The sequence below is a fragment of the Sus scrofa genome, chromosome 1 (assembly GCF_000003025.6).
Source record: "Sus scrofa isolate TJ Tabasco breed Duroc chromosome 1, Sscrofa11.1, whole genome shotgun sequence".
In the NCBI taxonomy this organism is placed as follows: Eukaryota; Metazoa; Chordata; class Mammalia; order Artiodactyla; family Suidae; genus Sus; species Sus scrofa.
The window spans coordinates 102,993,215-103,020,095 of record NC_010443.5 but is presented as its reverse complement, the minus strand read 5'-3'; the positions used below and the strand labels follow the sequence as shown (position 1 = coordinate 103,020,095).

The window sequence follows — 26,881 nt, the reverse complement described above, 5'->3', positions numbered from 1 at the left end:
AAATTATCCAAAAGTTTGAATAAGAAGGAACACTCCCACAGACATTCTATGACACCACCATGACTCTAATTCCAAAACCAGACAAAAATACCACCAAAAAAGAAAACTATAGGCCAATATCTTAGATGAATATAGACTCAAAAATTCTCAGTAAAATTTTAGCCAACCCAATCCAACAACATATATAGAAGATCATACTCCATGACCAGGTGGGATTCATCCCAGGCACACAAGGATGATTCAACATATGGAAATCAATCAACATCATACACCACGTTAACAAAAGAAAAGTCAAAAACCACACGATCATATCAATAGGTGCAGAAAAAGCATTTGACAAAGTCCAATATCCATTCATGATCAAAACTCTTACCAAAGTGGGTATAGAGGGAACATACCTTAACATAATCAAAGCCATTTATGACAAATCCACAGCAAATATAATACTGGAGAAAAACTGAAAGCCTTTCCAATAAAATCTGGAACAAGACAAGGATGCCCACTCTCACCACTTTTATTCAATATAGTATTGGAAGTCCTAGTGACAGTAATCAGACAAACAAAAGAAATAAAAGGCATCCACATAGGAAGAGAAGAGGTAAAACTGTCACTGTATGCAGATGACATGATATTTTATATAGAAAACCCTAAGTATTCAACCCAAAAACTACTCAAAGTGATGAACAAATTCAGCAAAGTAGCAGGATATAAGATTAACATTCAGAAATCAGTCACGTTTCTGTATACAATGAAATATTAGAAAAGGAATACAGAAATACTATAGCTTTTAAAATTGCACCCACAAAAAATCCAATACCTTAGAATAAACCTTACCAAGGAAGTGCCACGCTCATGGGTTGGAAAAATTACTATTGTAAAAATGGCCATACTACCCAAATCAATCTACAGATTCAATGCAATCCCTATAAAATTATCCATGACATTTTTCATAGAACTATGACAAACAATCCAAAAATTTATATGGAACCACAAAAGACCCACAATTGCCAAAGCAATTCTGAGGAATGAAAACCAAGCAGGAGGCATACCTCTCCCAGACTTCAGGCAATATTACAAAGTCACAGTCATCAAGACAGTATGGTACTGGTACCAAAACAGACATACATACCAATGGAACAGAAGAGAGAATCCTGAAATAAACTTAGACACATATGGTCAATTAATCTTTGACAAAGGAGGCAAGAATATAACATGGGAAAAAGATAGTCTTTTCAGCAAGTATTTCTGGGAAACCTGGACAGCTGCATGTAAATCAGTGAAACTGGAAAACACCCTCACACCATACACAAAAATGAACTCAAAATAGCTTAAAGACTTAAATAAAATACAAGACACCATCAAACTCCTGGAAGAGAACATAGACAAAACATTCTCTGACATCAACCTTACAAATATTTTCTCAGGTCAGTCTCCCAAAGCAACAGAAATAAAAACAAAAATAAACCAAGGGGACCTAATCAAACTGACAAGCTTTTGCACATCAAAGGAAACCAAAAAGAAAACCAAAAAGACAACTTAAACAGCATGGGAGAAAAATAGTTTCAAATGATGCAACTGACAAGGGCTTAATCACTAAAATATACAAACAACTTACACAACTCAACAGCAAAAAAGCCCACAACCCAATGGAAAAATGGGCAAAAGACCTGAATTAGACATTTCCCCAAGGAAGATATACAGATGACCAACAAGCACATGAAAAAATGCTCAACATCCCTGATTATCAGAGAAATGCAAATCAAAACTACCACAAGATACCACCTCACACCAGTCATAACAGCCATCATTAATAAGTCCACAAATAACAAGTGCTGGAGGGGGTGTGGAGAAAAGGGAACCATCCTGCACTGTTGGTGGGAATGTAAGCTGGTATACCACTATGGAGAACAGTATGGAGGTACCTTAGAAAATTATACATAGAAGTACCACATGACCCAGCAACCCTACTCTTGGGCATATATCCAGACAAAACTTTCCTTAAAAAAGACACATGCACCTGCATGTTCATTGCAGTACCATTCACAATAGCCAAGACATGGAAACAACCTAAATGTCCCTCAACAGATGAGTGGATTAGGAAGAAGTGGTATATATACACAATGGAATACTAATCAGCCATCAAAAAGAACAACGTAATGCCATTTGCAGCAACATGGATGGAACTAGAGACTCTCATCCTGAGTGAAGTAAGTCAGAAAGAGAAAGACAAATACCATATGATATCACTTATATCTGGAATCTAATATACAGCACAAATGAACCTTTCCATAGAAAAGAAAATCTTGGACTTGGAGGACAGACTTGTGGTTGCCAAGGGGGAGGGGAGGGAGTGGGGTGGATTGGGAGTTTGGGGTTAATAGATGCAAACTATTGTCTTTGGAATGGGTAAGCAATGGGATCCTGCTGTGTAGCACTGGGAACTATGTCTAGTCACTTATGATGGATCATGACAATTTGAGAAAAAAGAATGTATACATCTACGTGTAACTGGGTCACCATGCTGTACAGCAGAAAATTGACAGAACACTGTAAATCATATATAATGGAAAAAATAAAAATCATTATATGAAGTAAAAAAAAATTCAAAAAAAACCCCCAAAATAAAAAAAGGAATAGTTTGAAGAGAAGTACCTTATCCCTAAGTTAGGAAGTGCTATGGAAGATGGAGGGAAGGAGTTTCTGTGTGGTTTAGCAGGTTAAGGACCCAACATTGTTTCTGTGAGGTTGCAGGTTTGATATTAGGGTCTGGAGATGCCCCAATGCAGGGCACAATTGCAGCTGGGAGTCTACCCCTGGTCTACCCATATGCTACAGGTGTGGCCATAAAAAGAATGAAAAAAGATGGAAGGGAAAAGCGCACCATACACAATCTCAAAGTTACAGTGTGTGGCTGCAAGAAAGACATTAAAGCATATCTTAGGTGATGTCAGTTCTCAGATAAAGGCAAAAGGGCAAGGGGGCTTCAGGTAGATGTCATAAGGAGCTAAACTGTTTGTAGGAACATAAAGGGAACATGTGCGTACTTGTGGTCAATCAAGGTTATCTAATTAGGTGGTTCAGAATATAGTCTGACAGACAAAGAAAATTATCCAGATTTTACACTGGACTCATATTTCATCAAAAGAAACAAATGACCAATGGTCAATTGTTCAAATAAAAATACAGAATCTCTCCACTCTAAATTGGAGAGAAGCAGCTATAGTAACCTACATTTGGGTCCCTCTTTATTACCAATGGGCTGTTTTTTTATTAAAGGGTCCATAGCATCACTTTAAAAATTTCTCTCCAGGAAAAGAAATTTCACAATGTTCTTCAGAAATCTGCCTTAAGTAATTCTCTCTATTGAAGACGGATTATGGTAAATCCATATCATATGTTGGAAACTGCTTTTGTTATTATAGAAAAAAATATTTTGGGATGCCTCTCTTTATTCCTTCCTTCATTTTTACCTTTTCTCTTTGTTCTACATTTTGGAAGTGAAAGAGATCTATGACAAAAACTACATGGTGATGATAGGTTTAATAAAATGTGCTTTTTTTTTTTTTGTCTTCTGAACCTTAGTTTCTTAAAAAACCTCAGGCTTCACATAAATTCTGAAGTCTTCAGTGAATTTTAGGAAGGTACTCTCATTGCTACTCCCTTTAGCATCTTTGAAAAAAAATTAAAATGCTCTGCAAGCCAGTCGTCCATCCCCAGCTTTTCAGCTGGCCACCATGATTCCCACTGGGAATCGCGCAATGTGGTCCTTGACTTTGAAGGAAGTAATGACAGCTTGATACCAATGGACCAGCTCTTTAGCAAAATCAATCTTTAGTACCACATAATGAAAAGGAAAGTAAATGATCTGATGGGCTAGGTGGGGTCGGGAGGGCCCAGCCTCAAGACTGAATGTGTCAATAATGCACATAGGACTGTTTTTGTTTTGTTCAAAATGTTGTTTTTGTAATACCCTGTACGATGGATAAGATACAGGTTTTCCACAGACAATTCATAATTCTTATATTTTACATAGAACAAAAAAATAATGCTTTTTAGAACTGGCTGACATTTAAAGCAGTGAAAAATTCTTAAACACAATAGCAGTGGCTCCACTGGAGAAAAGCTCTCATTTCAGATGAGCCCATTTGGCCAGCTCAGGCACTGCTTCAGGACACCTATGTGAAACAAACTGGCTCTGTGACATGACATTTAGCTGTGCTAAGAGCTTGGAAAGCAAAGAAAGCCTCTGCTCGCCCACAGAGTGCAGCCTCCCTGCAATTCAGAGACTAAAGTGAGAATCAAATATGGACTGGCAAGGCACTAGTTTTCAAGTGATGAAATGGTAGGAGTTCATTGTACCAATAGCATGTAATCACACAGCAGAGACAAATCTCAAGGCACTTTATAATAATTAATGTCAACACATAAATAATTGCTATAGAATAACTGGCAAAAATATTGCAAAAATGGAAATGAGGATTTTTCTTCTATCTGAAATTGCAATATTTGAAAGAAATATAACACACCGATAACTCTAAGCAAAGACACTTCAAAACACGAACACTTCTAGGAACCAAATACTCAGTAATTTCAGAAGAATAGCATCAGGCAATATTCCAGAGTCATTCCAATTCCTCAGAGCCTGGATTTTTAAGAAGACCCTAGAGAAAAATTCACAAATTCCACTGTGCTGTCTTTACTTAAGGCAAGTCCCATTGGTTAATTGATTTCCAATTTGGGTGAGAGCTGGGGCAGAAAAATATCATGGATAAAGTTGACCAGCATTCCCATTAAGACAACACCAACATTGAAAGCAAGAGTGGAAAGAAACTATCTACCCTTCTCTAGTATCTGTTTCCAAGATGAGAAAACAGGGGCACCTATTTTATAGTGATTTGTAGAAATGAGACCTGGAGAAGATTATGTGAATTTTTCAAAATACAGCACTGCTCCTTGTTACCCAAAGCCCAGTTCATTTGCCTGTGGAGGCTAAGAGCAGAACTGCAGGAAGAGAATGGATTTGTCCATTAAGACTGCATAAATCTTTATCTGTGGATCACCAAACATGAGTAATACAAATGTACTGTATCCTCTATCATTCCTTTTCTTAGGCTGGGGAGAAATTCAGTTGTATTTGTGACTTCAGACAGCAGTAGTCTTTGGGAGCAGAGTTTTATTAACTTATCTCTTGTGAACTCAAAGGTCTTTCTGATAACTTTGGAGGAAGGAGAGTTTCCCACTTTACACAGTCAAATGTTTCTTTTCCTAGGTGTGCCTTTCACTGTTTTTCAAGGTGACTAATAAGACATCTCCAGCCAGAGACATGAAATGCTTTCTGTTTGAGAGAGAACAGGGATGTTTAGTGTTCTCCAAGGCATTTAAAAACCAATACTGAACGGCTGGAAGTTAACTGTTTCTGACAGTGATTTAGAGAACATTTGCTTTTCTAGAAAAGAGGGTGCTTATTTTATTTTTTCTTTTCTAAGAAGTTGCTTGGAAACACATATTTGTTCCTATCCTTTTTGCATTGCCCATAGCTTAGGTCAAAAAATACGTGAAGAATGACTGAATATATATTTTAAAAATCTATGAAATCTTGACCAGGAGTAGAATGTCTATGCCTTTTGATTTCAGATGAGGTTCAAAAATTATTAAACTAAGCCTTCTGTTAAGAATCATTTATTTGATAACTTTACATAATAGTTACATTACTGATTTTATATTTGTACTATATATTATATAATAGTTATATAATTAAATTTATTTAATAATTCTTACTTTTAAATAAACAAAATAAAAAATCTACTGAGGAGACCAAATTTCCTCCCTCCCTCCTTCATTTCTTCCAGAGACCTTATTTTTTAGAGTAGTTTCTAGGTTCACAACAAAACTGGTGAAAGGCACAGCGATTTCCCATGTCCCTCACATATGCAAAATCTTATACCACTATCAAAATCTCCACTATCAAAATCCTGCACCAGAGTGGTATATGGACTAACCACAGATACAAAGACATCTGTGGTCCTTAACCCTGGATGAGAACAAAATGTATACTAGCTTATTTACTGTTTTCTTTTTCATTGAAATTTAACTTTTGGAATCATTGTCCCTGTGATTTAATGAGACAGTTTTGCATACTGCATCAAATAAAAAGAGAAAGTTAAGAGTAAATGGGATATTGGATTTTCAGAAGGAGATGATGCCTTTAAAAAGGAAGAGAAATGACAGGAACACTTATAATAGTTAATTTCCTTTTTAAAAAGCGGTGAACTTTGGCTTGTCTTAGTCTTGCTGTAATGAACAAATGAAGACTATTCTTACACTCCCTTTTAAAGTTAGCGGATATAAATGAAATTTAAAAAAGTCATAAACAGTAAACCAATGAGATGAAAACTAAGATAAAACTATAAACCTCTCTTTTCTATTAGGGAGAGTTCGTTTCAGAAATTAAAAAAGGGAAGTTCTCATTTTGGCTCAGTGGGTTAAGAACATGACATAGTGTTCGTGATGATGTGGGTTTGATCCCTGGCCTTGCTCAGTGGGTTAAGGATCTGGTGATGCCACTAGCTATGGTGGCATAGGTCATAGATGTGACTCAGATCTTGAATTTCTGTTGTTGTGGCCTAGGCTGCAGCTGCAGCTCTGATTCAGCCCCTGGCCTGGGAACTTTCATACATTGCAGTTGGACTGAAAGGAAAAAAAGAAAGAAAAAGAAAAAAAGAAGTCAAAGAAGGGACTTGTGTGTTATGAATTCTTTGACTAGAATCATGTTCCTAGTTTTCTTAGGATTGTGAAACTATGGATTGTTCATCTTCTTACATCTTTCCCATTTAATTACCTTCAATATGGTTTGGGGATTTTTCTCTTCAAGTTTTTGCACACAACTCTATTCTGTACACATGATGTGTAGTGAGAAGAGGGAAAATAAATCTAATTCTCTCTTGGCAGGTTTTTGATGCCTTTTAATTCTAACCTTGCTACATCTACACGATTTATGACTTCTTAGAGTTGTCCCTGTTGGGTTGGAAAAAATATAGCTACCTCACAAATATATTTTATTGCTGTTACCATCTTATCTATTACAAAATATCCTATCTCACAGGGGCTGCTGAGTCATCTGTTTTTAACTAAGAGAAGAATGCCAGAAAATCGATTTTAAAATGCTGTGCTTGAAAAAAAAAAAAAAGTCAAATGACATAGGGAAAATCATCATGGTGTGTATAATAGCTCAAGAGTCTCTCTTGATTCCTACCTTTCTTAAACAAATTAAACACTACTCTCAGGATACAAAATCAATATACATAGATCAGTTGCATTTCTAAATGCTAACAACAAACTATCAGAAGGAGAGATTAAGAAAACAATCTCATTTACAATAACATCAGAAAAACAAGATACTTGGCAAGAAATTTAACCAAGGAGGTGAAAGAGCTATATACACTGAAAACTACAAGACTTTGATGAAAGAAATTGAACAAGCAACACAAAAATGGAAAGATAGCCTGTGTTTATGGATTGGAAGAATTAATATTGTTAAAATTACCTCCAAAGCCATTTATACATTAAATGCAATCCCTACTGTAACTGCAAAGTCATTTTTATAGAAATAGAAAAAAAATCCTAAAATTTGTATGGAACTCTAAATAGCCAAAAGCAATCTTTTTTGTTTCTTTTTTCTTTTTTTTTAAAATCTTTTTATGGCTACACCTCTGGCATATAGAGATTCCCAGGCCTGGTGTCCAATTGGAGCTGTAGCCGCTGGTTGACACCACAGCCACAGCAACATGGGATCTGGGCCATGTCTGTGACCTACACCACAGCTCATGGCACATAGCAACACTGGATCCTTAACCCACTGAGCGAGGCCGGGGATCGAACTTGCCTCCTCATAGATGCTAGTCAGATTCTTTTTCTATTAAGCCATGACAGGAACTCCGCCAAAGGCAATCTTAAGAACAAAGCTGGAGGCATCATAGTTCCTTATTTCAAGCTATACTATAAAGCCATAGTAATCAAAACACTATAGTATTGGCATGAAAACAGACACACAGAACAGAACTGAGAACCCAAATATATATTTTTACATAGCATTGTTCAGCCATGAAAGAGAAGAACACCCAGCCATTTGTGACAATGTGGATAGATCTTGAGGAAACTATGCTAAATGAAATGTCAGACAAAGGTGAATACCATATGATACCACTTATATGTGGAATCTAAAAAAGCCAAACTCATAGAAACAGAGACTAGAATGATGCTCACCAGGGGCTGGGGGACGAGAGAAAAAGGGGTATATTGGTCAGAACGCAAACATCCAGTTATAAGGTGAATAAGTTCTGGGGAATCTAACATGCAGCATAGTGATTATAGTCAGTGATATATTATGTTATACACTTGAAAGTTGCTAAGAGAGTATCTCTTAAAAGTTTTTATTACAGAAAAGAAAGAAATGCTTATTATGTGACCTGATGGAGGTGTTGGCTAAGGTTATGGTGGTAATCAATTTGCAATATGTAAGTGTGTCAAATTAGCACATTATACACCTTTAATTTATAAAATGTTAAATGTCAATTATATCTCATTAAAGCTGTAAAAATAAATAAATAAAAACAGATGAAATACTACTCTGGAAATATTTTATTTCCACTATTTCCTAAAGATGAAAAGGTAATGCTGAAATGATTTAACTAAAGAGAGCTAAAGCTTTCATCCAGATATTGGTTCATCAGGAAAATCAATGTCTTTAATTATAACCAACAGACAAATAAGAACATGTTGGAGGACAGTCACTTGCTTATTAACGTCCCAATTTCAAGCACCTATCATGTCATTGTTTCACTGATCCAATTAACCTTTCTTTCCCCACAACTCCCCATGTTGTCAGTGCAGTGGATTGTGAAAAGACTCCTAGAAAATCAGTCCAAAGTCATATAAACTGATCCATACTAGAAAAGAAAATTCTAGTAGCCAGGCCATAGGTAAATCCATCTTTCCAAAAGATAAGAACATTTAAATGAATTTGACAAGACAACCCTGGTATTACTCATCTGCTCTTAGTAAAAAGAAAGGAAAATCCAATATACTGACCTTTTCCTGTTCCAAATCCTCGGTCCACTGACAGTGTTGGGAATGGTACCGGGCGAAGGGTGAACTGTGGGTGGGGGTACCCACACGTGGGCGATGGAAGGATTCCTGGGTACTGAGCACTTTCTAGGGTTGGCACAGGGATGGCACTCACAACAGCTGCAAAACAAAGATGTAATCATTATTGTTTCAATCCTGTGTGTCCACTTAACAAGGAAAAAGGAAATGGCTAAATGTTCACATCTTCAAATCCATGTACACCCCTCCTAGTATCATGTAGGTTCCTTGACTTACCTCTCTTTCCAGAAAGCCCCTTTCTTACTTACAGAGGAGACAATTGACTCTTCAATAATCTTACTAGGGAGCAGTACTCTGAGGTTTAAAACTTTCCTGATTTCAAAGAAATGATTAATCAGCCACATAAAGCCATCTTAAGGCTTCCTGGTTTTTATTTAGCTGTTTAGTTTAGTTTTGTTTTTGTCTTATTCTTTCTCTCAGGAGGAACAATAACACTAGAAATACTGGGTTGTTCAGAAACTGAATATATTGCATAGAGTAGGCTAAGGAAATGGGAATTTTGTACTATTTTTTGTGAAAGGATACAATGCTTTAGAGATCTACAGTCTGGAGAGAGAATATCATTTTATATTGTAATTAATCATACTAAGGATTTATATTTAAATAGAAGGAAAACACTTTCAAACAGTGAAAACAGTACAAGTTAGTGACACATGAATTTAAATGCAACTGAATGTTTTCTGGAAATACTGAACATGTTTTAAGTTAAAGTGGCTTAAGCCTATGGATTATCTCTTATATAATATTTTCTAGGTTTAGTAAGCACTGTTTCATCCCCATTTTTCAAATACCTATTCAATTATATCATATCATGACACATTTACTCTAGCTGTAGTCAATCTTCATCTTAGAAAATATTTAGTATTCCCTACCTCTTATTAACAAAAATTAAATTAAAGTTAGCTACCAGAATGACCAATTTCAACTGTATATTCTGGTCTATAAACTTAATGAAGTTATTTCTATTATATACATAATTTTTACTTAATCACACCCTAATGCCAGTTGCTGGAGTTCAACATGCACAGCAGTGTATATTTATCGAAGGAAAAATCTTTCTTTTTTAAAATCACATTCCACTCACATAAGTGATTCATCATCAAGATACAGATTATATTGCACTATTGTAAATCAGGAACAGATTTAAAAAATACTTTTAACTTAAAATTGCAGATTAATTACATTAAATATATAACACTTTAAAAGAACCGCTTCAAGTAAACTTGCTCTTTAAATTGCATTCAAGAATTTAATTTTCACTCTATTTATAATACTCCTTGAAGTGTATATTAACATGTTTTCTTTGAAATGAAAATGAAATCAGGTTTTTTTCAGATAAAAACTTTTTTTTATTGACTGGTTTGAAAATGAGGATTAATTCTTCTTTTAAGCAGGTTAAGTAATGGGTGTTTTACCTGAATCAAATATAAATATATATTAATCATTTAATAGGATAAAACATTTTTTCAAAATATTATGTTAGTAAAGATATATGTTATTTCAGTGTTTCCAATCCTTTTTCACTGTATTATATTACACAAAGTACCTCGAAGTGAAAAAAAATGCAGATGTATTTTCTTTTTTCTTTTTTTTTTTTTTTTTGTCTTTTTGCCATTTCTAGGGCCGCTCCTGGGGCATATGGAGGTTCCCAGGCTAGGGGTCGAATCAGAACTGTAGCCACTGGCCTACACCACAGCCACAGCAATGTGGGATCTGAGCCGCATCTGCAACCTACACCACAGCTCACGGCAATGCTGGATCCTTAACCCACTGAGCTTGGCCAGGGATCGAACCCACAACCTCATGGTTCCTAGTCAGATTCGTTAACCACTGAGCCATGACAGGAACTCCGCAGATGTATTTTCTAATTACTTTTATAAGACTTGGTAAAGCTTTTCAGTTGTATCGCCTAGAAAATTAAAAAGTAAACAACTTGAATGAGTAAAAATACTTTTGAAAGTTAAGAAGTTTCTAAAACTTTTACTTCCAGAAAAACTGAAGGAGGGCATTATCTAGGTGTTAATTGAAATATTATTAAAAATAGCTTTGTATGTGTATTCACTGAATGATTACATATTTCACAGATATTATAATATTTTAAATTAAATACTAAATTTAAAATGTGTGCAGTGATACAGAATTTTTCTAAGTTATCTTTGGGAGGTCTTGACACTATATTATATACAGTACTGCAAATAAAGATGCTTTATAATCAATAAAGTATTTTAAAAATAGTAAATTGTGGCTATACAAACACATGAACAGACTCTAGATAAAGGAAAATAAGGAAACTTTTTAAAAGAATCAGAAATTCATGGAAGTTCCTGTTGCGGCTCAGCAGTAATAAGCCCAACTAGTATCCACGAGGATAAGAGTTTGATCCCTGGCCTCACTCAGTGGGTTAAGGATCTGGCATTGCCGTGAGCTGCGGTGTAGGTTGCAGACGTGGCTCAGATCCCATGTTGCTGGTTGCTGTGGCTGTGGCTGGCAGCTGTAGCTCTGATTTGACCCCTAGCCCAGGAACTTCCATATGCCACAGGGGCAGCCCTAAAAAACAAAAGCAAAAAAAAAAAAAGAGTAAAAAATTTAAGTCAGGTTTCAACCAAAATAATGATAAAATCCTTTTAAAAAGGTTTTAATTTTGTAGTTTTTATGTCTGTCACATTACAGTGCAGGAGGCAGCAGATTCTTCATATTTTTCAAGTGAGTTAATAAAGTAGATTTTATAGAATATTTAGAAATCTGTCATTTTAACCCACTGAAGAATTTTAAAGTAGTTTGATGTATTGTTTAGTCTCCCGATGTGTTATTTAGTCTCCCGATGTGTATAGTTAAACAGTAGTAATAATAATACGTATAGTTACCATGTTAGATAGTAGTAATAATAATAATAACAAAAATAAGAGATGTGAATACATTTGTAATGAGTCATACAATACCATAAAGTCTGTGTTTATACAACTCAAAATCCCAGTCTGTGAAACAATAAATCCAGTGATCTTACTGATCAAAATGAGATCATGACGTAGTCATTAGGATTGATTGCCAAATTGCAAAAACTTTCCTGTGTTGAAAATTTTCACTCATGAATAAATGTGCCAATGGTATCTCCCTTAGATATGGAAGGCACCCACTTTACAAATTCTGCACCTTTTAAGTCAGTATTATTATTTGAATTTAACCAATATTTTATAACACATTTAGCAAAAGAATGTCACAAATATCTTCTGATCAGAGCTGAATACATTTGAATAGAGGAACACAAAACAATTTGGCAAGCCACAGATTCTATATAAGTTAGAGAGCTGAGAAAAACCAAGAGACTAAATTCCTATTCCAGTCCCAAGCCTTTCATTACTGAAGAAAAGGAATTTTACTTTCTATGAGTTTTGCCTCTTGACTACTGACCTGGGGACAAAAGGTTTGCAAATAATAAAAGTCCTTTAAAAATAATAAATTTGTTGTACATGTCTGTATCTCAAAAATTCTCAATGTTCTATTCCCTGCCATGAACTAGAATAGTTAGTATTCCAAAGTTTTGCTTTTGATACAGGATTCATTCCTAAAAGGGTACAGACATCTATACTTAGAAAACTGTTGTTACAAAACTAATCATTCTGAAATAAGTTGGGCCTAACACCGTGTACTGAATTGCATTATGGTATTTTTTCCCCTAGATGTCAGTTTTGAAAGCCAGAAAACATACATGCACCACACACACACACACACACACACACACACACACACACACACACACACACCCTACACCCACAACCTCATACTACAATTCAAAGCATTCACTGTACTGCTAAGTTTATGTAAAACAGCTCAGAGAGCAATATCATCAAGTATTTTCAATAAATCTCTGCTTTGTGGCCAAATATGACAAGAAGTCTGTTTTGATACAGCTTGCTGACAATTGAATTTATATCTCAGACTGATGCACAAAGATTTTTCAAGTAGAGATTCCCTCACCAAATTACCTAGATCCCTGAATAGGGCATGTTGATATTCAAAAACTTTTATAACATTTTCAAAAATGTTAGCACTAAATGCTAAAGTAGAGATTATTTTTAAAGCTACAGCTTTAAGAAATAAAGCTCTCTGTAGCTGTTTCTTTTTCCTTTTCCTTTTTTTTTAAAGTGTTACTGAGGTAGAGTTGATTTACAAGGTTGTGATAATTTCTGCTGTATGACAAAGTGATTCAGTTATACATTTACACACATCCATTCTCTTTCAGATTCTTTCCCACATAGAAAAATCACAGAATATTGGGTAGTGTGGGTAGGGTTCTCTGTGCCATACAATAGGTCCCCATTGGCCAATCATTCTGTATACCTCAGTATGCATATGCCAATCCCATATTTCCTAACATGATGCTTGACAGCATTGAGAGATTTGTTGAGGAGAGGTAGACAAATAGAAAAGACAGTATTTTCAAGGAAAAGAGTTTAAATGAAATGAGTTCTAATTCTGCCTTTCTTTCCCATCTCTTTTTTTAAATTGAATTATAGCTGATTTACTGTGTTGTGCTAGTTTCAGGTGTATAGCAAAGTGATTCAGATATATGTGTATACATATATTGCTTTAAAATATATAATTATATATATAACATATATATGATTCTTTTAGGTTAACAAAAATATTGAGTATACTTATTAAAAATATTGAGTATTTTTGCTATAAGTAGGTTGTTGTTTACCATCTCTTTTCTGCAATGGCCTATATATAACCTGGACTATGTGGAAATTCTATGTCCATTGCCCTTGATGAATATTCCTATTTCCTTCACATTTCCAGGTGTCCTTTCACAATCAATTGTGACTAAATGGCATTCATAAGTATCCACAACCTCCACCAAACCCCTCCTTTAGGAAAATAGTGAACATTCACAAATGTATTTTGCAGTTATTCTTAGTATAGCAGTAAAGAGCCCAAACAGTGGGGTCAAACTTCCTGGGTTAATTTTCTAGTTCTGCTACGTGGTGGAAAATAAGTGTTGTAGTCAGTATCTAAGATGCTATCCACTGATTCACATCCTTGTGGAGTTCCCTGCTTCATTTCACCAGAGTTGGTCTAGTGATCAATAGAACACAACAAAAGTAATGGTATGCCTCAAAATTAGGTTAAATGAGATCTCCCCCCCCCCATGTGTGTGTGTGTGTGTGTGTGTGTGTGTGTCTTTCTCTCTCCTGATTGCTCATTCTGGAGGAATCCAGAAGTCCCAGGAATCATGTCTTGAGGTCCCTAAGACAGACCTCCTGGATAAATCACTCCTGTATCCCTAAACCTCAGAAGATGCTGCAAAAATAAACTGCTGTTTTATGATGCTGACATTGTGAGGGTAATTTGCTATGAGTAGCAGATACTACACATTCACTTGAGAGGATATATAAACTCTCTATTTCTGGATTTTCTCATCTGTAAAGTGGAAATGATCACAGTACCAACTTACGGTATGATTCTGAGGATTAAAGAGATCATCCACAAAGAAATGCAGCAGGGTTGGGTGGTCAGGACTCAGCACTGTATAAATGTTGGTTATTTATATTAATCTGCTGTGCTCTGACAGATCTGCCCCAAGACTGAGCTGAATACCATTCAATAGGAAATATTGTTTAAAATGACTTCCTTATATGTCTATGACTTTGATTATGGTGAGAGTTTCATGGGTATATGCATATGTCTAAACTTAGTAGATTGTATACCTTAGGATACACATAGTTATATACATATATATACACATATCAATTATATCTCAACCATACTTTTAAAAATAAGCAAAAATTTAAAAATATGATCACTTAAAATATAAGCCAAAAATTTCCAAAGATACTGAAAATTACCGTCATTAAAATGTAACTAGTACTATGAAAATGTCATCTTACATCTGAAAGAGGAGTGTGATATATTCAGATAGAGGCAACTAAATAGTTTTTAACTCAAATTTGGACCTCAAGGAATTATGGTGACTTTAAGATTTATGACATGAGAAAGAAAAATTATTTCTCTAGAGAAGGATAATAACAGGAATTATGATTATAAAACCAAGTGTGGGTTCCAATTTTGATTCTATCATTTATTAGCTAAGGGAAGGCCCTTAGTTTATCTAAGGTTACATGGCCCATTTTTTTTCATGTGGTTTTTTTACACACTTTATAAGATGAGGTGGGCAGTGGAGGTGACTGGACAGGTGACTGCCTCGGGAAAGCTGTGAAAATGTCCTAAGAGCAAATGGCGTTCACTGTGCATTTCATTGGAAAAATCTCTAAGATGTTAGGAATTAAGGAAGAACTGGGTGACATATATTTGAAAAAGTGAGGACGTATCTAGGTCCATCCATGTTGCTGCAAATGGCAATATTTCACTCCTTTTTTATGGCTAACCTAGAGGATATTACACTTAGTGAAGTAAGTCAGACAGAAAAAGACAAATATGATGTTACTTATATGTGGAATCTAAAAATAATACAAATTAACCTATATACAAAACATAAACAGATTCACAGACATAGAAAACAAACTTATAATTACCAAAGGGGAAGGGGGGGTAGAAATTAGGAGTATGGGATTAGCAGCTACAAACTACTGTACATAAAATAAACAACAAGGACTTACTGTATAGCATAGAGAATAATATTCATGGCTTATAACAACCTATAATGGAATATAATCTAAAAGCTCTGAATCACTTTGCTATACACATGAAACCAACACAATACTGTGGGAAAAAAGTAAGGGATCTTTAGTTTTCATATTGCTCTGGGAAGCCTTTCTTAAGGCTATGTCTATATTCCTTCTGTACTCCATAATCCAAAATTCTTTCACCAACACTGTCAGGTCCCATCTTGATTATTCTTATATCTCTGACAATTATGCTATTTTCTTGCCTTGTAAAATCCTGCCAAAAAACACAATTCTGTATTCCCCATAGGTACCATTGCTAACTTAAAGGCTAAATTCTGACCATGTCTGCACAATCCTACTGATCTGCTGGTTTAGTTAATCCAGTAGAATTACTAATCAATGAATTTTATTTAAAAGGTCAAAAAACGACCTCTATGTTTTCAACTCATATTCAGTAACAACTGTTATAAAGTTATTTATGCAGCACTGTGACAGTTATAGGGATACATAAAAATACTCTTCCTGCAGAAAATCAAAGAAGAATGAAGAATGACATTCAAGACTGAGAGAACAGAAACCAACTTTAACGTTATCATTAAAACTAAATTAAAGCAAATAATGAGAATGGGGAAAAAAAGAGTTGGTTTTCATAGAGAATGTTCTAGAAAGGCTCAAAGCCAGTATCCATCCTATCATAAAAGCAAAATTATATGCTCTGCCTTTCCTCAGTCTTTTCTTAGACTCTAGGTTACTGTTTTTTGAGATTTCATTTTTCTTTAAAGGCTGACTTTACATTTTTTCCCTTATATATTTACAATGAAAGAAAAAAACACCCTGAAAAAAATGAAATTCAAGAGGCTTTTACCTGACAAATTCTCATATGGTAGATAATTAAAATTGTGCAATTGATGTGATCTAGCAGGGTATCTACTTCCATCTATATCCCTCATTTTGCAGAGGAAGAAAACACAAGTTGAAAATACAAAGGGAATTTTTCTAGGGCCAAACACATGGTTATGTCCCAATGAGTAATAAAATACTGAAAATTAAAACAAAACAAAACAAAACAAAAAAACAACAACCAAAAACCAAAAACCTGCGTTCTCCAGGAACTGCTCTCAGCAAAGAAGTTACTCACTCAAGGTTACACCTTACTTCCTAGGAGCAGCCTGCTCCTCATCTGGGAGAAGGAACAAGGACAATCCCAGCACCAGAGCAACCTGTGGTTAGTTGAGGCCTCCATTAAACTGCAGCATCAGTTCAATATCTCCCTCCTAGCAAGGCTACATCCTTTTCCCTCACAGGTGTTATTCCAGAAAGCACTTGCTAATAAATCTCCTGTTCTTCAATCTCTGTTCAGAGTCTGATTCCTAGAAACACAGCATATAACCCTTACTTATCCTTGAAAATTTAAGGAAAGTTATATTTGAGGCTTCTTATGTCTCAGAATTAATTTCATTTAGATAAATAAAAAACACTTAAAATAATTCTTTGGCCATGATAAAAATAGGAAAGTTTCAATTTTCTAGGAAAGACTGGACAGGGGGAAATCAGAATATCTGGGTTTTTTTCCTGCCTGTTCTTTCAGATGCTCTGCTTCTCATGGGCATCGGTATCTTAGTGTGAAGTGTGTTCAGGGGTGAGAAGCAGCATATGCCACATAATGTTTTCAACCAAGATGTATAATCTTAGACAAATAAACAGATTTTTGCATTTCAATGAAATTAAATACCATTTCCCATGGGTTTTCAGAGCTAAAAACACTTCAGATAGTCTATATTTTATGTGCTAATTAACATTTTATAGAACGTGGTGAGGTATGTCAAGGGAGGTGGGAATATAATCTTATAAAAATAGCGATTCTTAACTGCAACAGGAAACATTTTCACACATGTGACTGGAAATCTAAACTATGCTATGATTTGGTTTATATAAGATTCGATACCCTAGTAAATCCAAATAATTGCAAGTGAGGCTATCAGTAAATGTATTTACTATTCTGAATGAAATCATAACTCTGCCAAGATACAAATCTACAATTTTTTCAGTCTAGTTACCAAAGGCCTATCAATCATGTCAATTGCAAAGAACCTATTTTATTTATCAGAAAGCCTAAGAATTTATTTTAAAATCAACTTTGATTATATGCTAAAGTCATTTTCTCTTGCTAGATGAGTTTTACCAATAGAGAGTGTAGGCAATAAAGAGTGCAATGTGACAAAGTTATTTCAAAAGATACATATTCTATGGGCTCTTCATTTCTTATCAAAGTTGTATTTAAGTATAATACACATATTGAAAATTGAATATTCTCGGTAGCTCTTGGTGGTTTTCCAAAGTGAAATGTTTTGTAACCATCATCCAGGGCATGAAATGGAACATTCTCAGAAGTTGCCCCAGGGTTTCTTCTGTGAACTAATCACCACTTATCAAGAGTAACTACTCTTTTGATTCTAACCTCAGAGATTATTTTGTCTGTTTTGAACTTTACATAAGTTGAATCATATAGATGTGTTAGGTTTCTATCTTGCAAAATTATATCTCTGAGCTTCTCCATATTGTTTGTGTAGTTTCAGTTTGTTTATTTTTACTGCCACATGATATTCTATTGTGTGAATATATTATATATATAACAAAGTAACGGAGCTATGATATGACGACTGGTATTGCCAAAAACATTCTTACACATGTCTTTGGGTGAGCATATTAATTATTTCTGTGGATATATACCCAAGACTGGAATATATCTGGGTATGGAATTGCTGAGTCAGAGTATCTCTATATATTTTATAAATGTATTTAACTGTTTAAAATCATATATATATATATATATATATACATGCCTTCTACGATACTTTTAAAAATAAAAAAGACATAAATTACTTGTCATTTTAGGGTCCACATTCATGTAGAAGAAGATGTTGAGGATAAGAGAAGGTTTGCTGTCTCAGGCATAGAGCAATTCAGAGCTTGCAGTGGCCACATGATGCAGTGCAGTGAAATCAATAGATTTAAGTGCAAATTTTAGATTCAGACTCTCAGAACCTTGGTTTCTATATTTGTAAACTAGAGAAGCTACTATCAAAAAAAATCTTTAAAGAAAGAATATAAATAATATAAGGCATATATTTCTCTGGAAAACAAGACACCATAGAAGCTCAGAGATCACCCAGGTGTGCCCTGGAGTAAGTTTCTTGAGCTGTATGAATCTCTGTTTCCCATTTATAAAATCAAGATAATCTCACCATGTGACAACATTATGAGGATTAAATGAAATAATATTATCAAGGAGTTTAGCAAGTGAATAATATTCAGAAGTTCTCAATACTTGTTTGATTCTATGTCATTTTTCTTTCTTTCTAAGCACGTTCTTTCCTTTACTGTTTAATGAAAACACTTCTAACTGCCCTATATCAGAAAATTTTATTAGAGGATATTCTATCACTGCTGAAAAAGAGCCCTAAAACACTGATGTGTTATAAACATCAGACATTCTTACATTTACAGGAAAGGCATTCTTACAAAAAAAGGCATTCTTGTAATACATTTATTCATCTAGTCATTCACTTTACAGATATTTAGCAAGTACCTATTTCATGCTAGGTATTAAGTTATACAGGGTTGGGTATGAAGATGAATCAGATACATTCTTTCCTTATCATGTAATACACAATCTGTTAGAGGAGAGAAGATGTGGACCTGAATACCTAAGCATATGAGGTAGTATTCTGTGCAATGAGTGCCACAAAAGTGGTAAAAAGAAAGGGTAAGAAAACGAAAGAAAGAAAGCCATAATTTCTGGATGGAATAACCATAGAGGAAAGAATTTATGAGAACATCAATATCTCTCTGGGCTTTGAAAGATGCATAGAGCTTTGTTAGATAGAGATAGCCACCAAGTCATTTCAAAAGGTAATTAAAAAGTATTCAGAAGGAAAAAGGGTAATGTGTATTTGTAAACTGGTGATTAGTTTGGTTTGGCAGTCTAAGACACACACACACACACACACATATTAGAATCCAAGATACACACACATATACACAAACATAGCAAGCAACATATACTAGAAATGTAGGCTTTAATATGGTATGTTCAGGAGTTGGTGTTTTTTCTGAAAGACAATGAGGTGCTATTGGGGAAAGTGTATAGAGTGAAATGCCATGTTTAAGTTGTTTCAGGAAGAAATTTGGCAAGCAGAATATAAAGAAGTCTGAAAGACACTAGAGAGAGGAAGACTAATTAGAGAGCTGCTTCGAAAGTTCAGGTGTGAGGCCATAAACAGGAGAATAAACATATGATTCTGGGGACTGAAAAGGTAGCCAGAGATTCAAAAGGTATTTTGGAAGAAAAAAGTCAATGGGATATGGGAACTTGTTAGATAAGGAAGTTACATATGGGAGAGAAAAGCCCACGAAGATTATGAAATACAATGATTTTTAGGAAGAAAGCTAAAGAAGATCATCACAGATAGACCTTAGTTACAAGAGGAAAGTAGATGGAAGGAAAAAAAAAATATAGGCAGTGAAGTGTACAGTGTCTCTCTAAGTAGTGAAAGGAATGAAAGGAAAAGGACAACAGTTTCCCAGAGGAATGCAGCTGGGAACAGAATGATTAGAGTGCAGAAATCCCAAGTCAGTTCTGAGTCCAAATGCTGACTCTGCCACTTACTCTCTGTGTGACTGCAAGCTAGGTGCTTCAACTCACCAAGTCTTAGTTCTCTTATTAATAAAACAGGCTAAAGAATATTTGGTATTTATTATAAACTCCATGTAAGTTTTACACTGATAATAAAAGTGAGAGATATACTGAAACGGAGAGGAACCATGACATATAGTAGGTAGAAACAACCATGAGTTCATTTGTCTTAACTGTATTGATTGAGTGCCTACCATGGGCCAACCTCTGTTCTGGGTATTCTCGGTATTGAGGGTAAGAAGGGATCAAAGTAGGCAATATCTCTGTCCTCATGGCGCTTATACTAAAATACAGAAAACAGATAATAAGTAAACACACACACACACACACACAAAGCAAGGAGGATAATTATATATATTAACGAAGAAAAAAAATGAAGGAGAATAAAGAGGGTAGGGAGTGACAAAGAATGCTCTTAGGCAATGGTGAAGGAAGACCCTTGTCTGTTCGTGGTGGTGGCAGGAGAATAACACCTGGATAAAACGAGGGAAAAAAGCTAAGTGAAAAGAGATTCCAGACAAAAAGAGCAGTAAGTGAAAAGTCCCCGAGTTTGTGATTCTCCAAGGAACAGAGAGGAGAGCTGTGTGGCTGAAATGGATTATAGAAAGGAGACGCAGGAAACCAAGTAAAGGGTGTGTCAGTGGCTGGATCACAGGGTGCCTTATAGGGTATGGTAAAATCAGTGGATTTTGTTCCACACGTGATGGGATGTCAAGAGGAATAACATGATATAATTCACATATTAAAAAGCTGCGGTGTAGACAACTTACTGTTGTGTCAAGAGCTAAAATAAATAGATTAGTTACAAGCTTACAGCTACGGTCTACAATCTATAAGAAAGGGCAGTGGCTTGGATAAGGGGAAAAGAGTGGAGAAGAAAAGGAATGGTCATATTTGGGACACATTTTGAAAGCAGGAACTACAGGATTTTGTAAAAGATTGAATTTGGAATATGAGGAAATTCATATAAAGAAGTATGAAATTTGAGTTTTTAAACAAGAGTAAATGGATGAACAGTGGCGCCATGGATTGAATGGAGAAAACAGTATGACGATGAAGTTTGGAATTTGGGGGAAGGAATTATGGAAGAGGGAGGTTTCCACTTTGAGCCTACTTGGTTTGCCTATTATTATTACTATGTTTTTCTTTTTACAGTCACACCTGCAGCATATGGAAGTTCCCAGAGTAGGGGTTGAATCAGAGCTGCAGCTGTGGGCCTACTCCACAGGCACAGCAATACCAGGTCCAAGCCATATCTTCGACCTACACCACAGCTTGTGGCAACGCTGAATCCTTAACCCACTGAGCAAGGCCAGGGTGAACCTGTATCTTCGCAGACACTACGTCATGTTATTTACCCGCTGAGCCACAATGGAGACTCCAGCTTGCCTAACAGGATAGCCATGTGCATGAGGTTAGTCAATATTTTAGATGGAAATTGATGGGGATTTCAGGAAGAGATTAAGCTAGGGATAAGACTGGGGATTCATGAGCATTTAAAGAGCATTGAAGCCATTGGTACTAGTTGACGACATCTAAGAAGCTAGTGTAGATAGAAGAAAGAAGCTTGCACACTGAGCCCTAGGATACTCCTTGCCTCTGAAAGATTGGGAAGAAAAGGATGAATAAGTTAAGCACTAACAAACAGGAACAGCCAGTGGGCTAGGATGAAAACTAGGAACATTTAGAATACCACAGCCAAGTGGTTAAAGTGTTCCAGGAAAATAATAGTGAGAAAGTATGTCAACTTTTGCTGAGCATCGGAGACCTAATCATTTGGTAAGACAATATGGAGATTATTGATAATCTTGGCAGCCTTGGTTTCAGTAGAGAGGGACTATGAAAATGTCATTAAAACTTGTGAGGATGATTTAAAGAGGAAAACATAAGTCTAGACAACTTTTAGTAGGTTTGTTGTTTTGTCTGGAAAGGGGGTGTGTGCTTTAGTTGGAAGGGCAAGCAGTTCCAGGGAGGATGCTTTAAAACAGGTGTTATGGGATAACGTTTATGCACTTATTGAAGTTATCAGTAGGAGGGGAAACTGCTGATGCAAAAAAGGAAGGAATAATTACAGAATAGCCCTTAACTGGGGAGAAGGAATGTCCTCAAGAGAAAGAGCTAGCCCTAGGTAGGAGCAAAAATAGATCTACTAGGTTTGATGGGTGGATAAGGATACCATTTCTGAGTGCTGCTCATTTCTTGGTGATAGAGAAAGCACTCCTATAAGCTGGGAGTGGGAAAAGAAGAAAGGTACTGGGAGTGTGAAAAGTAAAAATATATATGAGACATTCATCTTGCAAGGTAAGACAATTACTGATTAAGAGAAATGAGTGTTATTTCCAAAAAGATGACAGTTCATCTTGGATTTATGGTCTTAAATACCCAGTAAACAGGTTATGTGATTTCTCCAAAGTCAGCTGATAGGGTACATGGTCAGTGTTGGAACAGGAGCTGATTTAGCCAAGGACGAGTTTTTGTTTGTTTGTTTGTTTTTGTTTTTTAGGTGAATGTGAAAGGGAAGAAGGAGATGAGGGTGTTTGCAAGGGTCTTAAAGTAATGAATGATGATAGATTGGAAGCTGAGTTCAGATGGAAATGAAGACATAAGGGAGATGAGGGACAATGGGAGGTTGCAGAGTTAATGTACTAAAGGTCCAAGTGGGATTGACAAATTGTTGGCAAGGGTGCAATAAAATAGGTGACAGGAAAGTAATAAGGTATTAGAAAAAGGGATGATAGAAACTGACATTTTGTAGTGGGTGCAATTGTTGGTTTAGTCTGTGACATGGAATTGATAAATTGAGATGAGAACAAACTAATATTGTAGGTAACAGAAAGGGACTAACATCAGATGGATTATCTGTGTGGATATTGTAATTATCAAGATAGATCACAGAGGTAATTGGAGAGGAAATGATTCCCAGCTACTAATATCTTCAGTGAATGTGGGCATATGACAGAAAACTTCAACAAGAGGATAGTCAAAGTGATCATCTCAGTATTTATTTCAAGGGTGCTAGATTACTTGAGTTTGAAAAACGGCCATATTAAAAAACATTTAAAAATCTATGAAGATGGGCATTAGAATAAGATCAATTCATGGCAGAAATCCTAACTCTGTTAACATCAATTTGCATTTTTTGTAATTTCTTAAATATGAACTACCTGTTTGCCAGTAGATCATTTGATTGTGTAAACAAATACAACAAAGTGAAAATTATGAATTCTACACATAGTTCAGTCATTCCTCATTATGTCTATTTTCCCAGAAAGCTCAGAGAAACTCTAGTTTTTGATATGTATATAGAAAAGTGATAAACAGAAAGTTTCTCCTGTCTTCATTGCGGTACCCATCGTTACTCACCAGGATTGTTGGACTGAGCATCCATAGGGATCATAAGCTTGGCCCGGGTGGCTCGGCGTGCAGCCAGTGACCTCTCCAGAGTAGACATGGAGCTCCCTGCTTCTTCTGTGTCTTGACCTAAAAGAAAAACCATAATCCTGAGAGACATACTTTCTTTAATGAGGCAACATTTCTTTTCTAGCCAGGAATGCCAATGCCTTTTTCATTATATTGATGTCTAAAATAATAGTACCTACTCTTTTGTTAACCAATCAATACGGTCTCACTATACAAACATTAATAAAATTTACCATAACCTTGTTACCCAGGAGGAACCATTATTATTTTATTAATAATATTTACATATGTATGTATATATTTATTTTTTAAATGCCATTATATCATATATATTATTTTGTGGCCTTCTTTAAAGAATAAAATTCTTTCTTTTTCAATAAATAAGTGAGGAATATAATTAATAGTATCATAATACTCAATTGTATGAATTTACCACAATCTTTGTAACCAGTACTAACATTCCAAAGACATGGCATCATACTATAAAACCACAGGGAACAAACTACCATCTTCAAAATTCAGTTAGGTATATCTATATAAATTTATTATAATTCCATAAATGTATCCTAATAAAGAGCCATAAAAAGTAATAATACAATGATTTATGCAGATTTGAAAATTTTATAAAAATGTATGTTGAAAAATTTTGGTTCTGAATACTATGTATCACTAGAAAGTGTACTATTCATTGACATGCAGTTTTATAATTTTTTAATTGAAATACGGTTAATGTACGATATATTATTTTCAGGTGTGCAGTGTAGTGATTCAGTATTTTTGTAGATTGAAAGTTATTACAAAATAACAGCTATAATTTCCTGTGTTGTACAATTCATCTGTGTTGTTTATCAACTTTATGCAGAGTAGTCTGTATCTCCTAACCCAATCCCCTATTTTGCTCCTCCTCCCTTCCCTCTTCCCACTGGTAACCACTAGTTTGTTTTCAACATAGCTAATTATTAGAGAAATGCAAATCAAAACCATAATGATATATCACCTCACATCTGTCAGAAAGGCTATCATGAAAAAGAACACAAATAACAAATGTTGGTGAAAACGTGGAGAAAAGGGAACTCTCTTCTATTTTGCTTCTTCTCCCTTTCCTCTTCCCACTGGTAACCACTAGTTTTGTTTTCTATATATAGAAAACAAACTGTTTTGCTATATAAATTCATTCGTTTCATTTTCTAGATTCTGCAAATAAGTTACGTACTATTTTTATTTCTGTCTGACTTATTTCACTAAGCATAGCATTTTCTAGGTCCATCCATGTTGCCACAACTGGTAGAATTTCATTCTTTTCCATGGCTGAATAATATTCCATCGCGTATACAAGCCACATATTCCTAACATGCTCATCTGTTGATGGACACTTGGGTTATATCCATACTTCAGCTATTGTAAATAGTTTTGCTATGAATACTGGGGAGCATATATCTTTTTAAATTAGTGTTTTATAAGTTTTTTTTTTTTTTTTTGGATATATACCCAGGAGTAGAAGTGCTGGATCGCACAGCAATTCTATTTTTAGTTTCGAGGAACCTCCTATAATACTGTTTTCCACAGTGGCTGTACCACCTTATATTCCCACCTACGGTGAATAAAGAGTTCCCTTTTCTCCACATTTTCACCAACATTTGTTATCTGTGTTCTTTTTGATGATAGCCTTTCTGACAGATGTGAAGCTTTACATCATTGTGATTTTGATTTGCATTTCTCTAATAATTAGCTATGCTGAGCATTTTTCATGTGCGCGGTAGCCATCTGTATGACTTTGAAAAAATGTCAATTCAGGTCTTCTGCCCATTTTTTTAAGCTCTTTGTTTTGTTTTGTTTTGTTTTGTTTTTTGATATTGAGTTGTATGAGCTGTTTATTTTTTATTTTTTTGGATATAAACCCTGGTCAGTCATATCATTTGGAAATATATTTTCTCTTTCAGTAGGCTTTCTTGTTATTTTGTCAATGGTTTCCTTTACTGTGAAAAAGCTTTTAAGCTTAACTTGGTTCCATTTTTTTTTTTTTTTTTTTTTTTTTTGTCTTTTTGCTATTTCTTTGGGCCGCTCCCGCGGCATATGGAGGTTCCCAGGCTAGGGGTCGAATCGGAGCCATAGCCACTGGCCTACGCCAGAGCCACAGCAACGCGGGATCCGAGCCACATCTGCAACCTACACCACAGCTCACGGCCATGCCGGATCGTTAACCCACTGAGCAAGGGCAGGGACCGAACCCGCAACCTCATGGTTCCTAGTCGGATACGTTAACCACTGCGCCACGACGGGAACTCCTTTTTTTTGTTTGTTAGTTTGTAAGTTGGTTCCACTTTTTTTAATTGTGGCTTTTATTTCTTTTTCTTTAGGGGAAAGATCCAAAAATAATGCTATGGTCTACGCTGAAGAGTATACTGCCTATCTTCTCTTCTAGGAGTTTTATGCTTTTGGCTCTTACGTTTAAGTCCTTAATCCATTTTGAGTTCATTTTTATTCATTTGAGTTCAACATTGAGGAAATGTAAGCTCATTATTTTACATGTAGCTTTCCAGTTTTCCCAGCATCACTTATTGAAGAAACTATCTTTTCTCCTTTGTATGTTTTTGTCTAATTTGTCATAGATTAACCACAGGTACCTAGGTTTATTTGGGGGCTCTTTATTCTTTTCCACTGATCTATGTGTCTGTTTTTGTGCCAGTACCATTCTGTTTGGATTGCTATAGCTTTGTAGTATACAAAGTAGTATCCTCCTCTGAACCCAGGGAACCTGATACCTTCAACTTCGTACTTTTTTTCTCAAGACTGTTTTGACAATTTGGGGTCTTTTGTGGTTTCACAAATGATATAAGATAATTTGTTCTAGTTCCATGAAAAATGTTAAGAGTATTTTGACAGGGATTCCATTAAACCTGTAGATTGATTTGAATAGCATGGCCATTTTAAACGACATTAATCCTTACAATCAGCATTTTGTTCTCTTAACCAAGAC

At 35.3% G+C, this 26,881-nt stretch overlaps 1 protein-coding gene across 6 annotated transcripts in view; it reads right to left on the bottom strand.

The window, feature by feature from the left end:
• Positions 1 to 26,881, bottom strand: part of DCC (DCC netrin 1 receptor) — a 1,568,393-nt gene that overhangs the window by 66,926 nt on the left and 1,474,586 nt on the right. For all 6 annotated transcript variants that reach the window (XM_021073445.1, XM_021073448.1, XM_021073456.1 and 3 more), the window contains 2 exons: positions 23,848 to 23,964; positions 9,088 to 9,243 (listed from right to left, as the gene is read on the bottom strand). In XM_021073445.1, coding sequence (XP_020929104.1) covers positions 9,088 to 9,243; positions 23,848 to 23,964 — 273 coding nt within the window. The remainder of the gene's footprint in view (positions 1 to 9,087; positions 9,244 to 23,847; positions 23,965 to 26,881) is intronic.